Source organism: Siphateles boraxobius, unplaced genomic scaffold (genome assembly GCF_051911475.1).
Source record: "Siphateles boraxobius isolate OS27281-9 unplaced genomic scaffold, OSU_SipBor_1 30, whole genome shotgun sequence".
Lineage (NCBI taxonomy): Eukaryota > Metazoa > Chordata > Actinopteri > Cypriniformes > Leuciscidae > Siphateles > Siphateles boraxobius.
Window position 1 is genome coordinate 6,824,681 of NW_027508920.1, and position 16,544 is coordinate 6,841,224.

Genomic DNA, 16,544 nt, shown 5'->3' on the forward strand with positions numbered 1-16,544 from the left:
ATGTACTTCGTTACTACCCACCTCTGCTCTCCACCCCATGTCGCTCAAATCGCACCAAACCTGTACCATTTGTTTTTGCTCGGTTTGTGCTGGTTTTTGCCCATAAAACAAACACTGTAACTATTTTCCTTCCGCAGATATAACATATAATTCGGGATCTATGATGTCACTCTCCACCCCATTTAATCTTAATCACACAAAACCGGTATCATTCGTTTGTGCTCAATTTGCGCCAATAAAATGGACATTGTATTTATTTGCCCTCGTTAGAAATAACAAATATATTTTGTGAGCTATAATTTGTAATAAATAGAGCTGTGATGTCAGACTCCACTACATGCCGTCCAAATCATTCTAAACGACACAAACCGAGCACAAGTGAATGGCACTGAGAGTGATCTCTCACAACCATAAAATAATGTTCAATATCTCAAACACCAAACCAACTTCACAGAGATAAGTGAACGGGGTCGCATTTTGGAGGGTATAGCCATAAGACACCAATTATTGTAATAGATTTGGTCCAAAAAGTATGAACATAAAGAGGGTCTAAGACCAATAAGGATCTGAGTTAACAATAAGAGATTTGGGAACTTTTTCACTTGGTTCACCTCTTGGTCCACTACAAGGTTCAGGTTTTTGTTTTGCACTAATGATCAACAATGAGCAATTCATATTTTTTTCATTACCGTGCAGCCCTAGGTTAAGCCACATTTGTCTACTCTGCCGACATGACACACAGTTGTGCCGTGGGGTGCATTTTTGCTTTTTTGCTTGCAGCTTTATGATCTGTCATTTTGTCTATCAGAATGAGTCTGAGCGGCTGCAGGCACAGGTCGTCAGCCTTCGCAGTCAGCAGATTAAAGATGCAGAAAAGCATCAGCTGCTCATCACCGGTTTGAACAAACAACTCTTAGGGTAAGCTCTAAAATGAGCTTTTGGGGCCATATTACTGAAACATTTCATGATTCTTATTTGTTTTGTAACTTTGTAATTCACTAATTTTGTGTTTAAAAGCCATAAAAATTATTTCTTAACACATCTGTTGACAGACTGAGCAGCACACAGGAGTGTCTGGAGTCCTCGCTCATGGAAAAGGAGCACACGCTTGCCAGAACCTCAGAGAAACTGGAATGTATTGAGAGTCTGAGGGAGGCTTTAGAGACAAAAGAAAAACAACAGCAAGACACCGCTGACAAACTTCTTCAAACTGAACACAATGTGGGTAATGTGAACTGTATTGAAATAATGTGTGCATGTTAAACAAGATGACATGATCTATTTTGGGGACTCATTTATATGATTGGATATTTATTGAGCTCCATTTCAGCTGTTGGTCACATATATTTCAAGTTGACAATGAATGTATAAATAATTGGACAATAAATGTCCAATAATTGCAATCTCAAAAAATAATTTACTTACTGTATTAACATAGGAATGTGAATTTACAAGCATTTTAGAGCTTTTAAAGACTTCTTTGCATTCAGCATCCATTTTAGTTTTTGAAAAACACAATTTAGTACCGACCCAAGCATCAAGATCAGTGTCGCACATTGAAGATATGACATGCATGGGATTTTTAAACCACATATGAGTAATTGAGACTACCTTGCTATGCAGCTGGCTGGCGTTAAAAAGACATGCAGCACCTTTGAGAAGGAAAACTCAGAGATGAAAGCAGCTGTTGGAGAGCTGACACTCAAACTTAGTGTACTGAAAGACAAGGTAACATCTCACTGACATGACTGTTCTTGTCTTGAATTTTTGTTTGTTTTTACAGGTGAAACTCGAAAAATTAGAATATCAGGCAAAAGTTAGTGTATTTCAGTATTCAAATTAAAAGGTGAAACTAATATATTTAGTATATATAACTACAACCCCATTTCCAGAAAAGTTGGGACATTTTGTAAAATGTAATAAAATCAAGAATTTGTGATTTGTTAATTCTATTTAACCTTTTTTTAACTGATAAACGTACAAATAAAAGTTTTCCAATGTTTTCACTGACCAACATAATTGTATTTGTAAATAGAACAAATTTTGATTTTGATGGCTGCAACACCCCAAAAAAGTTGTGACAGAGACAAAATAAAAGTGAAAAGATTATCCAAATTAGATTATCCAACTCTTTTGAAACAGTCCACAATGAGCAGATGAATTGGTAATAAATCCGTGTATCATTCGTTCAGTCGTGTTTTGATTTAATATTGAAAGTAGAAAAATGAGAAAACAGCTCCTTTTTTGTTTTTTCATTTATTCCAAAGAAACGAAAAACAAGAATTCAGCTTGATTTTTTCGTTTTTCGTTCTGAGGTAGAAAAATGAATAAACAGCTTGAATATTCGATTTCTACACGTGAGCGAGAATGAAACGCCCCTTTCCTCTGATTTGTCAGCCGAAGATCAAACTGTGTCGTCATCAGTCCTCCCTCGGTAGCGCACAGCAGAATAAGAGTCCTCCGCTGCTGATGATGTGCGGATTCTTAACTCGTTTATTGCAACTACATTTCATCTTTTTCTTATCAAACAACCAGACTAACGAATGGCTCGACACAACCCGTACCGGGGAAGAGCCTACAGGGCTTTCTTCTGTGTAGATATAGCCTAAATTCACCTACGTTGGTATGGCAGGGTAGGCTAAATGACGGCTGCTAGCATGGTCGCCCTCGCCCAGTAAGTTTAAAAAAAATATACAATTAATTGTAAATTAAATATTTTAAACACTAATATTAAAGGAGAACTCCGGGCAATTTTTAAGTTAATCTTGATTGTTAGACCTTTGTGAGTACTGACTATAGAAAAAAAAACTAACCGGATTGGTGCTTGCTACGCGGAGCTGCGACCGCGAATGCCCAGAGCTCCCACTCAGCTAAAACGACAGCTATGGGGGCAAGTTGCTTACAAGTGAAGAAGAAATGGTTCGTGTTTGTGCCTTTCCGAATTGTGACAACCGAATGCGAAAATATAAGAGCTTAAATTTTCATCGTCTTCCTTTCCATGACCTCGAGATTCTGCAGTTGTGGCTAGTTGTACTTCAACTTGATGTGCATACTCCCGTAGAAGTACTACGCGCTAAAGATTACCGCATTTGCAGTGAACACTTTGACAAGGATGACTACACACACTCAACACAGCGGGGCCGTTTGAAGATAAATGCCATTCCATGTACGAAGACTCGTCGCACATGATCAACGCTCCTCCCACCTGGACATTGTTGACCTTTTCCGGCTACAGCACGGGACTGCAGCGCGAGACTACAGCTTGCCGTCTAAAAGACTATTTAGTTGAGTTGAAACAATGGCTAAGTTGCTAAACGCATCTTGTTCACATGTAGGGTCCCTGTTCATGTTGGACAGACATTTTAATTGCATTTTGTGTCTGTTAATAGGCTCAAAAACGCTCTTTATGTCCATGCCCCCATAGCTGCCGTTTTAGCTGGGTGGGAGCTCTGGGCATTCGCGGTCGCAGCTCCGCGTAGCAATCACCAATCCGGTTCGTTTTTTTTTCTATAGTCAGTACTCACAAAGCTCTAACGATCAAGATTAACTTAAAAATTGCCCGGAGTTCTCCTTTAAAAGGAAAGAATAATTAATTGCCTATAATAGGCCTAACGTTGTTCACGCATGAACTGTCATCAGCCTGACTATCTAACAACTAGTGAACAGAGACCAACATAGACATTTAAATGCATACCCTTTTGAGTTTTATGACGTAGGCCTTGTGTTTTATTAAAATGTATTAGCCTATAATCTAAAGGATGCGCGCTTGTGCGTGGGGCACCGGGTCATGCTAAGAGTAAAAAACACGCGCTCGTCACATTGTAAAAAACAACATTACAAACAATATTTAGCCTATTTTAAACACAAAGAATCCGTGTATCATTCGTTCAGTTGTGTTTTGATTAAATATTGAAAGTAGAAAAATGAGAAAAGTTCCTTTTTTGTTTTTTCATTTTTTCCAAAGAAACGAAAAACAAGATTTCAGCTTGATTTTCGTTTTTCGTTCTGAGGTAGAAAAATGAATAAACAGCTTGAATATTCGATTTCTACACGTGGGTGAGAACGAAACGCCCCTTTCCTCTGATTTGTCAGCCGAAGATCAAACTGTGTCGTCATCAGTCCTCCCTCGGTAGCGCACAGCAGAATAAGAGTCCTCCGCTGCTGATGATGTGCGGAGTCTTAACTCGTTCATTGCAACTACATTTCATCTTTTTCTCATCAAACAACCAGACTAACGAATGGCTCGACACAACCCGTATCGGGGAAGAGCCTACAGGGCTTTCTTCTGTGTAGATATCAATTCATCTATGGCAGGCTAAATGACCGCTCATGGTCGCCCTCGCCCAGAAAGTTTAAAAATATGATATAATTAATTGTAAATTACATATTTTAAACATATATGCTATGAATGCAATGAATTATTCTTTCCTTTTAATATTAAATAGGCCTAACGTTCACGCATTAACTGTCATTCAGCCTGACTATCTAACAACCAGAGAACAACAGAGATATTAAACTACTTACTCTTCTGAGTTTTATGATGTAGGCCTTGTGTTTTATTAAAATGTATTAGCCTATAATCTAAAGGATGCGTGCTTGTGCGCGGCGCACTGGGTCATGTTAAGAGTAGGCTAAAACACGCGCGCGTCACGTTGTAAAAAAACGCATTTTATTATTAGCCTATTCAGAAATAGTGTAAAAGAATGGTAAATAATATACAAAACGAACATTATAAACACTATTAATAACATGCTATATGTATTTTACTTCCCCTTATTGTAGCCTATATCAAATCTTTAAATGAATAGTAGCCTATTCAGAAAACAACAAGAATAAAAAAAATGTAGCCACGTATAATAAAAAATATACATTGTACTAGTAGCCTATCAAAATAGCCTATTGTGGCCGGACTATTGTGTTTATTACAAGCAACATTTAGCCTATTTTAAACATGAAGCCTAAACAAATTTATTTGATTCAAAACTGAAACTGTACTGAAGTTGGGTTTGCGCTTCTCTCATTCGGTCCAACGTTTCCATATTTGCAATGTAACATTTGAATGCTAACTAACTATTAATTTAAAGAAGGCTTTATACTTCAGTCGAGTCCTAATATAGACGAAGGCTAAATCAGCATCTTTAAGGGAAATGAGTTTGGAAGAACAGCAAGTTATGACTGACCGGCACACCCTTTATATTGTACAAAAGACGAATTAAATTAGGCAGAATAACCTTTTATATGTAAACTGGTTGACTGTTTTATTTTAATAATGAACAGGCTGCGTGTCAAGTTTGTAATGCCAGAAGTGAACTGATATGTTGTATCGGCGCCGTTTGTTTCTCGGCTGGGGAAATAACTTAATACTCTGTCGTTTAATACTTTGTCATTCCAAACAGTAAAATGTATGTTTTAATTTGTTTACATTCAAAATGACTAAAAAATGTCATGCCTTTGAAAAATAAAGAAAACAACATGATGCGCTGCTTAAGCACGTCTCCGTCTCATTGAACATCTTTCTACACCATAAAATAAACCAAAAATACAGCGAATAGCCTTTTTGGCGCGCCTACTTTTGAAAGTCAACATTTAGATTATCTTAAGTAAAATTAATTATATAAGCCTAAATCACTTAGGAATAAATCACAGCGTGCTTATGATAAAAAATGTGACTTTACAGTCCAGAAAATAGGAAAATAGCTAATTATTTCAAGGACCCCTGGCACTTGAGAACTGCTGGTCTACACAGAAGAAAGGCTGTTCCCCGGTACGGGTTGTGTCGAGCCATTCGCACGCATAGTCACAAGTGCTTTGATCTTCGGCTGACAAATCAGAGGAAAGGGGCGTTTCATCCTCGCTCACATGTAGAAATCGAATATTCAAGCTGTTTATTCATTGTTCTACCTCAGAACAAAAAACGAAAATCAAGCTGAATTCTTGTTTTTCGTTTCTTTGGAAAAAATGAAAAAACAAAATAGGAACTGTTTTCTCATTTTTCTACTTTCAATATTAAATCAAAACACGATTGAACGAATGATACACGGATTGTAATAGTTGAGGGTTTCATGTTTGGGTGTAAAAGTGCTTCTCAGTCTTTTTAAGCAAAGATGGGTCATGGCTCATCACTTTGTGCCAAATATCATGAGAGAATTGTCAAATTCTTTGCAATCTTGCATTGAGAAATTGTTTATGTCTTTCATCATCTTCCATACATAATACTGTCACAAGATTCAGGGAATCCAGAGAAATCTCGGTCTGTGTAGGGCAAGGCAGTAGACCTCTGTTGAATGTGCATGAGCTTCGAGCCCTCAGATGGCATTGCACAAGATACTGTTGTGAACTTTTTCTTTCTCAAGTGTAGAAAAGATAGAGTTGCAGACCAGGAGATTGTTGAGGTATAAGTTCTTTATTTCGTCGCTGTAGTCATCTCAATCAAGTCTAATCTAAGGGAACTTTACATTCCAGTTTATATACATTTCAAGGGGGTGGGATTAATTTCATAGAGGAGGGGACTCTTGAACAAAACATGTAAAGGAAAGTACATGATTCAGCTGGTTACCTGATTTCATCAGGTAACAGTGTAACTCAGAGCCTTGAGATGCTAATCCAATCAGCCTGATTAGATCAACAAAAGGCCCAGCTGACCTTTGAGATGTGACAAGAGGTTAATGTCCAAAACCTTGATTGCCTCAAAAATGGAAAACAGTGTGTGCACTTTCTCAGTTAAAATACTGTTGAACCTAAATTAAAACATTTAAATAAATTTGTAATCCTACAATACCATCATGCTACTCTGTTAAATACAGTCACATGTGCTCAGGAGTAATTTGGAAAACCGTTTTCACTGAACACAGTTTGACGTTGCATAAAGAAATGCCACTTGAATCTCTGTTACGCAAGGAGAAAGCTTTACATCAGTTCTATGTGGAGATGCCGGCGAGTTCTCTGGGCCTGAGCTCATCTCAGATGGTCTAGAAGACAGTGGAAATGTGTGCTGTGGTCAGATGAGTCCATGTTTCAGCTTGTTTTTAGAGAAAAATGGACATTGAGTTCTCAGTCCCAAAGACGAAAGGGACCAACAAGACTTTCACCAGTGACAGGTGCAAAAGCAAACATCTGTCCTGGTATTGAGGTGCATCATTGCAAACGGTATGGGTAAACTTGCATTATTGTGAAGGTACCATTGACATGAAGGCATTTATTTGGATTGTACAGAGACATAAACTTTCCTGGGAAGCAAGATAATGCCAGGCCTCATTCTGCACATGCAAAAACTTAGTCGTTTCTAGACACTCTTCACCATAGAAGGGACCTTTTTTGGGTTGTGTTGCAGCCATCAAAATCAAAAATTTTTCATATTTACAAAATATAGTTATGTTGGTCAGTGAAAACTTTGGAAAACTTTTCTTTGTACTTTTGTCAGTTAAAAAAAAGTTAAATAGAATGATAAAAAATCACAGATTCTTGATTTTATTACATTTTACAAAATGTCCCAGCTTTTCTGGGAATGGGGTTGTATATACATATGCGTGATTATACTTTTCAGAGGGCCGACATTTCTGTATTTAAAATCCTTTTTTTTTAAATTGATTTCATGTAATATTTAAATTTTCTGAGATTTTAAATTTGGGGTAAAAATATAAGCCATAATCATCAAAATTATAACTTTCGCACGATATACTAATTATTCGAGTTTCACCTGTACATGCAAGTTTGACTATCATATTTTGACTATTGTATTTTGACTATATACAATTATTTCTTCTTTTGAAGTTCATTAACATGTTATTACATTCAATTTGTTTATTGCTTCAGATGCAGAAACAAGAGGCAACTATAGAATCATTACAGAGTGATCTGGCTCAAACAAATGATGATCTTGACAGACTGAACACAGCTCATATGGAAGAAAGAGCACAGCTGGTTCATGACTTGCAGAGCTGTGAGCGGGAAATGGATAGACTTCAAGATGTCATCACTGACAAGGACAAAGAAATTCTGGCTTTATCATCCATCACAACAGAATATTCAGAGCAAATCCATGAATTAAAACAGGAAATGAAGCTCAAAGAGGATGTGCTGAATAAAGTTGAACGCGATGTTCAAATCTTTAGAGACCCACAGCTTTCTGACCAACAGTTTTTTAATGTGTTAATACCTCAGCTGATTGAACAATTGAAGAGAACTGAAAGAGATCTAAAGGTAGCGAAAAAAGAAGGTGAGTCAAAGAGTGATGAAATTAAAGACTTCACAAAGCAAACAGAGGACGATAAGAAAACAATTCAGGATCTCCGCATGGAAATACAGAAGTTGAGTATGAATGTCAAAGATCACCTATTGGATGGAGAACAAGTGCATGAAAAAGAATTTGTCAAAGAGGAACGTAATAAATTGCTTGGTGAAGTCAGCAAACATAAAAGTGAGCTTTTGATGTTCTCTAGAAAGCTTGAGGAGCAGGTTGAATGTCAAGAGCAGCTTAAGCAAGATGTCCAAGACAAATCAAAGATAATATTCCAATTGGAGCAGAAACTGAAGGCTGTTCAAGAGGAGACAGTAGCAGAGAGGGATAGATTTAACAAAGAACTCAAGATTCGAGATTTAGCTAAAGAAACCCTTGAGAAAGATTTGTCTTGTAAAATTGAGAGTTTTGAATATGTGAACGATAACAACAAGAAACTTCAAGAATCACTTGAGCAGAATTTAGGGGAGCTTACAAGACAAAAGCAGCTTCTCGATAATGCTAAGAAGGAAATACAAGCTGTGCAAGATCAGAATTCCAACTTGCTTTTACAAGTCAAAAGCCTCGCTAATGACAATTGTCAATTAAAGAGGAAAATTGAGACTAGTGGCCAGTCTCTTTCTGATGTTTCAGATGAAAAGAAAAGGTTGGTAAGCAAAATATCTAAAGTTGAACTGCAGCTGTTAGAAAGTGTTAAAACAGCAGAAGACTTGCAGATGGATAAGGAAGAGCTAGCTCTCAGAGGAACTGAATTGAACAAAGAACTTAAACAGAACAAGCAATCAATGGCTGAGATTTTGTTAGAAAAAGATTCCGTTGTCCGACTCAATGAGACATTGAGTAGACAAACTCATCAATTACAAGAACTGTTTGAAGAGAAACAAAAGGAAATGCTTACATTGACGCAGATTGTGTCTGAAATGAAACGCAAGGTCACATTAACTCTCAAAGAAAATGAAGAACTTTCTTCTAAAATCATCAGTCTTGATGAACAGAACAAGTACCTTCAGAAACAAACAAATGAACAGATGAAGTCACTCACAGAAACAAAAAAGGAGAGAGAGACATTACAAAACAAAATCTTGATTTTTGAATCGCAAAATGTGGAAAACCGCAAAATCATAGAAGGTTTACTTAAGCAAAAGGATGGTTTGCTTTTGCAAGTAGAGGAATACAAAGTTATTCAACAGAAACAGCAGTCTGGAGCAGAGACCTTACGGGAAAAGTCTTCAGAATGTGCAGCCCTCTCACAATGTCTCAGGGAGACCAAAGAGGAAGTAGATCATCTTAGGAGAGAACTTGAATCCTCCACTTCTCAAGTCATTCAATACAACCATATTGTCCTTGAAAAAGAAAAGGTCTTAGCAGACCAAAGTACACAAATGGAAGCTTATCGGCACCAACTCAAGGATTTACAAGATAGTATATCCATACTACAACAACAAGCTAATGAACATAAATCAGGCCTGACAGAGAAAGACATCCTGCTGCAGACAGAATCAAATACAAGTACTTTTCTACAAAAAGAACTTAGTCATGAAAGAGAACTTGTTTTTACCCTTCAACAAGAGATAAGCACTCTGAAAGTGGACTTGGAAGTGAAAGAAAACACTTTAAGAGAAACAAATCTTGAATGTCACAATCACTCAGAGGAATTGTACAAAAGAAATGAGTCACTGCTTTCACTAACTAGTCAGCTTGGTATTATGAATACAAATATGGTGAAGCTTGAATCTGATCATGCAAATTTAAAAGATACTTTAAAGATGCATTTGACAGAAAATGTAAGACTAAAAGAGGAGTTGAGACAGAAACAAATAGAGGTTGTGGAATATCAGGATAGTTTTCAGGCAATAAATGACCAAAATATTGTAATTAAATCTGAACTGAAGAATTCAATGGAAGAAATATTTAGACAACGAGAGATGATCACTTCTCTACAAATTGAATTGGCTAACAAAAGAGTGGAACTGACATCTTTGACAGAACAGTTAAAATCGGAGCAATCTCATCTTGAAGCTTTACAACTCACTCTGCAGGAAAAAGAAAACGTTTTCAGAATGCAGGAGATGTATGTAAATAAGATGCAGGTCAAACTGTTGGAAAGTGAGGACCAAATCAGCCAGAAAATAACAGTGATCTCAGAGCTACGTGAAGAGACTCAGAATTTGCAGACAGCTTTGCAAAACAAAGATGTTTTGCTGTTAAATAAAGATAAAGAGTTTTCTCAGGTTAAGACTACGTTATTGGCACAATCAGAGGCATCTGAAGCCAGACTGAAATTAGAAATGGGTGTAATTGCTAAATTTCAGGGGGAATTACAGAACTTACAAGAGAAGAATAACCATCTCATCAGCATCATGAATGAAAAGGATTCTTTATTGATGCAGGAAAAAGAGAGGTATCAGTGCTTGCAAGGTAGTTCATCAGAACTGGAAAACACCATTTCACAACTGAACTTTAAAATAGAGCAATTAACCTCAGAGATCACACAACTCAGAGAAAAAAAAGCTGAGAAGGAACTAATCACATTTGCTGCTCAGTCACAAATGCAGAAACTGGATGAACTATACAAGAAACTTCAAGAGGAATATAATTTCACCAAACAGGAGTTGATTAAAGTTATCAATGAAAAATCATTAAAGGAAGAAGAGGTCTGTAAATTGGTCCTGGAAAAGGAAGAGATCTGCAGAAATTCCAGTTATCAGATTCAGAGAATTCAGGACCAGGTACAACACAACTGGCAATCCAGCATCATGAATGAAGTGGAGGAAGATAATTCAATGGAGAGAGAGAAGCTCCACATCATGGTTAGTGCTTAATTTAATACCCTTACTGAGTTGAAATTCAAGAATAAGAAAAGAGTTAAAATTTCTAGAGTCTGAAAAGTTTGACTAACTGTTCCTGACAAACACAAGCATAGAATACGCTTTTCTCTGCAACATCTAGATATTTTAAAACATGTTAATGTCTAAGGACAGGGAAGTTTAGACATTGATGCGGGAAATCCTTTATTTTTGTCTAGCTCAGAAAAAGTTACAGAACAATGAACTACATGCTTCTAGAAAGGGTATTGGCAAGTGTTCTGGTTCCAGAAAAGGAAATTTCTAATGATTTAGGTAGAGAGGTTTAGATAAATGGGTTTGAATGATTAATAACATCTAACCTGATGGAAATTTTATTTGGATTGACATGCGTCTGTCATGAATGACAATGCTTGGATAGTTCACATTAGTCCATATTGATTAACTTCAACAGTCTTTCCCTCAACTTTAGAACAACTTTTGTTGGTGTGGTCTAGAGTTGACACTGGTCCAGAATTCAGGTTGTATGCCAAAGTCTACAAGATCTCGTTTGAGTATATCTTTAAAGCGAAGCTTTGGTCTACCAGTGTGACGAGTTCCCTCTTCCAGAACTCCATGGAGGATTGAATGAGGAATGTGGGATGGTGGCATTCTGTTTACATGTCCTGCCCATCTGAGACTAATGAATTTGAGCCTTGATGATAGAGGCCCTGAATTAGTTATCTTAAAGAGTTCCTCGTTTGTCATCCTGTCTTCCCAGGTTTTTCCTATGATTAACCGTAGGTTTCTGATTTGAAAAGCACTGAGTCTACTTTCTTGTGGGCGATAGGTTGGCCAGCTTTCTGCTCCGTAGAGGAGAATACTCAGGACACACGCTTCATAGACTCTGACTTAAGTTCGGACAGGCAGGTGCTTATTCCGCCAAACTAATTTAGTGAGTCTTCTGAAGGTAGAAGCTGCTTTACCATGTCTGGTACCCAATTCGAGATCAAGTGTTGCATTTCCAGTCATTGTAGAATCTAAATAGGTGAACTTCTCAACTTCTTCATGGGGGGTCTAAACAGCAGACTTTCGAAACCAGAAGAAAGTGAAATTCCTCTCCTTGATGGTACCTGCACCCGCAAGTCGGGTTTCCTGCATTACAGCAATATGCACGTTGCGCCTGTAAAGTTCATTGTCAATGACAGCTGCTTTCCTAACGCATGTTGTCTCAGGATCAAGGTCGTTGTCAGTGGGCATTCCGGTCATCATCATTCGGACATTCCAGGTAGGAAATAGGAGTTTTGTTGTTTGAGGTGATTGTTTCAAACTAATTAGACCACCTCATCTGATAGTTCGTTGGTGAGTGGAGCACCTTATTGGCCGGGGGTTGCCCAGCTTCAGCGGGTGGTAGCTTCCATGAGGTTTGGGAACCCCTCCGACTCTAGAACAGAGTACCTGGCGCCTGAGTGTTCTCACCATCATTCAGACTTAAAACTGGTAACTACCTAGTTCTGGGTATTGTTTTCTGTAAGAGTGAGTTACAGGCGCAGGTTTCCTCTGCGCATGTCGATGATTCAAGTTGGTCACTGTGAACTTGCCGCCAGGACTTTAAAGCTACCCTCGGTGGTCCTATCACTTTTCAGGGGCTTCTCTCACCCGGAGCTGATCAGAGGAAAGGCACAGCCAGTACTTCTGCGAGAGTGTCCAGGTGCAGGGCAATGCCAAGTAGAAAGCGGTGCTCAGTACAATTGCCTCGATGGGATCCCAGCTCCATTTTAGTGTACGACCGTTGACTCTGAAGAGTTAATCCGACTTTGAAAGCAAGCCTTGCTTTTAATCTTGCCACCCTCCTCATTCCCTATACAGGAACATGGGGATTCCGGATTAGTCGCCGGAAAGCTCGACCATGAAATGAGTAGTACTGGGTTACATGTTACCAGTAGAAGGTTTCCCTATATATATTTAGGAAATTGAATATGAGGACATTAACCTTGACAGAATGATTAACAGGCAAGTTTACAGAGACAGGATACACATAACTAGGCAACAAAGCACTCTCTTAAAATGCAAGTATGATGTGGTAGTATGTCCCAAAACTTGCCTATTCTTCTGCAACACACTTAAAGGGTTAGTTCACCCAAAAATGAAAATTATGTCATTAATGTCTCACCCTCATGTCGTTCCAAGCCCGTAAGACCTCCGTTCATCTTCGGAACACAGTTTAAGATATTTTAGATTCAGTCCGAGAGCTTTTTGTCCCTCCATTGAAAATCTATGTATGGTATACTGTCCTTGTCCAGAAAGGCAATAAAGACATCATCAAAGTAGTCCATGTGACCTCAGTGGGTTAGTTCGAATTTTTTGAAGCATCGAAAATACGTTTTGTTCCAAAAATAACAAAAACGACGACTTTATTCAGCATTGTATTCTCTTCCGGTTCTGTTGTCAATCCGCTTTTATGGTGAATGGTTTCAATAAAAATGTAACTTTTATTATGCTAATAACTTTTGAACCGTAAGGCCTATCAACAAAATTATTTTTTCCTCTGATTCCGGAGCTCATGGCGATTCGTTTGCACCCTATGACGTCATTTTCCGTCACAAAAATATGGCCGCCATTTTGAAATGTTCAAAAAATCTACTTTTTCGAACTCGTCCTAGACAGTTTGTCCGATTTTCACCAAAATTGCATCAGATCATCTTCAGGCAGTGGGGACCAAAAATCTTGGAATTCAAGTTGATTCGTCAAACCGTTTTTGATAAACGCACAAATAAATTTTACGTATCGCTTGTGGAAACAGACGTAAGGCTGTATCTCCGCAACACTTTATCGTATTGAGACCAAACTTGGTAGATGTTATCACAAGCATGATCTGAAGCTACATGCTGCGTTTCGGCGCAGCACCACCTACTGGTCCGGAGATACAGAAAATGGCTATTTTTGCTAATGACTTCTGAATGGTTTGTCCAAAAATCATAAAAGTGGTCTCGTTAGACTCTGGGCATCACGTCGAGTCGAGTGATATCCAATTTTCCCAGATCAGCCATTTTGGCTGTCGGCCATTTTGAATTATGTGCAAAAATGCTGTATTTTCTGAACGCATTAACGAATTGTTACGAAACTCGGTATGGGTCATCAGTACGATGCCCTGAAGGAGCCTGAGAAGTTTCGAAACAGTGGTAAAATTTTATTTCAAATGCTTATAACTCTGGGTGTAGTTGACTTATTTTCACGGGAGTCATCTCCTTAGGTTCCTGAATCCTTGCCGAATCCACAGATACCAAACATGCTTGGTTTCGTCTCACGGTTTGTGTAGCGTTGTGATTTAGTGCTTAAAAAACATTTGCAGATATCTTCGAAACCGTTAGTCCGATCGAGACGAAACCACCATCAGAAGTTTGGAACCATAGCTCGTTAACCCTCTGGGGTCGAGAAACGCGCCGGCGCGTTTTGCTGTTTTTTTTCCACATAGCAGCAACATAGACTTAAAATACTCTGTCATTTTTGGTCATAGAGACTTAAGAAAAATAAAAAAATAACTATTGAATGTCTATTTTTTTATGTGCCCACTTACAATCGAAATAAAACATTGTGCTTTTGTAAAATAAAGAAAATAAACAGGGTGTGCTTTCTGTCTCTCCATCTCCGTTAACCTTTTTTCTGAAGCACGTCTCTAAACTTAAACAAAACTCAGCGAATACTATTCACCCAAGCATGAGAAATATATCTTTATTATCATTTAAGTTTGTACTTTTAAAATATCTAATTCAAAACTAAACTAAATATTCTCTTTTTATGTAATCTATAAAAAAAGAGAGAGGTGTCAGCCGATCTCATTATCATTCTCTCAGCTCATTATTCTGCTAATTTGACACGCCCAGGGACAGCGGGCGCTAGGGCTGCACAATTAATCGAATTTCTAATTGCGATTACGATTACGGATGCCACGATTACGTAATCGTTCAAAGCCGCGATTACAAAAGAAAATCCACTCTGCGTGTGTGTGTTTAGAGCATAAATATGTTATGAGAGGCGAATCACGACTACTTCAGAAAACCCAGCACAATATGACATACCAGGCTGTGACGTAAGTGTACGCTGAAATAAAAAGACTTTCACCTCAGAAAAACGGACTTTACTGTCCTGTCCCCTACTGTGCTTGTAGCGCGCACTCTTCAATTGCACGCGCAAATGCGGCGTGTTATTTTTATATTTTTAAATGACTGTGGTGGCTCATATCAAGATTGTATTAACAAAAACTAGTTTGGGACTGCTATATTTAATTGCTTTAGCATAGTCCTAATGTTTTTCTAGTCTTTACTATGAGTCATACAATTTATGTGTATGTTAAGTAAAGGGGGACAGTACTCATGTGTGTGTTAACAATTTCTGTGTAAACATGTATTATAATATGCCAATATATATTCAATGTAAATTGTGATAATCGTAATTAATAATCACAATTACAATTTCAAGGGAATTATCGGCAATTATGATTTTTGTCATAATCGTGCAGCTCTAGCGCGCGCTATTCAGACGCAAATGATCTGAAGCCACACATGCAAACGTGTCAACGCCCCTCATAAACGCGATAACCAGAGGTGGGAGTAAGTCACACATGTGCAATTCACAAGCAAGTCTCAAGTCTTAACCTTCGAGTCTCAAGCAAGTCCAAGTAAATTTTTTATAAAGGCAAGTCAAGTCAAGTCACTGCCTTATGTCAAGCAAGTCAAGTCAAGTCGTAGCTTGGGTCACAAGTCACTGGCAAGTCATACAAAAGTTTGATGATTTCACTGAATTTATATATTAAAATAAGTTAAAACTACAGAAGTTGTGGACTATGGTTTTATTTGCAACATTTTTTTTAATATATGCATTTCCACATATAGCTGAGTGGTTACTACAATAAAAATCTAAATGTAACTGAAATTAGGACAACATTAAAGCATGAAAAAATAAATATGCCTCAAACATTGCAGAAGACCATTGAAAGGTATTAAACAATTCACAATTCAAGTATAATTCCTATGCGACCAAAGGCATTCTTCAAACTGGCATCCCCTTAATACAAGTTAAAAAAATTTAATTATGAAGTTAAAACCGCCAATAGGTGGCGCCAAATTACCGTATTAATGTACGAGTCATAGAAGCATTCATTTAACTTATGTTCAAAACGGCAGATTCGTTCTGGAACTAAGCAACTAGGTCACTGAATCACAAATACGCATAACTCTTTCTGTGGCTTGTTTGGAACTATTGTCATTGGAGAAATCGAGCAAAAACAGAAAATATTTGGAATATTAGGCTATGTCTAAATGTCACATCACAATATTAACTCTTTGTTTACTGAACTGTTTTATAAAATCTTATTATCACATTTGCAATCGCGTCAATATTCTGGAAATATTTTTTTAATATTATATGTTATAATTATGAAAATAACTCCTTGTTGTGGTGGAGTTATTTCCACCACATTTTGTATTTTGGGTGCAATATTAATTCTGCTGGCATTTTGATAACAT

At 37.6% G+C, this 16,544-nt stretch overlaps 1 protein-coding gene across 8 annotated transcripts in view; it reads left to right on the plus strand.

Annotated features, from left to right (window-relative positions):
- Window positions 1-16,544, plus strand: part of LOC143757215 (uncharacterized) — an 84,710-nt gene that overhangs the window by 35,870 nt on the left and 32,296 nt on the right. For all 8 annotated transcript variants that reach the window (XM_077248175.1, XM_077248177.1, XM_077248179.1 and 5 more), the window contains 4 exons: window positions 809-918; window positions 1,053-1,221; window positions 1,624-1,728; window positions 7,813-11,046. In XM_077248175.1, coding sequence (XP_077104290.1) covers window positions 809-918; window positions 1,053-1,221; window positions 1,624-1,728; window positions 7,813-11,046 — 3,618 coding nt within the window. The remainder of the gene's footprint in view (window positions 1-808; window positions 919-1,052; window positions 1,222-1,623; window positions 1,729-7,812; window positions 11,047-16,544) is intronic.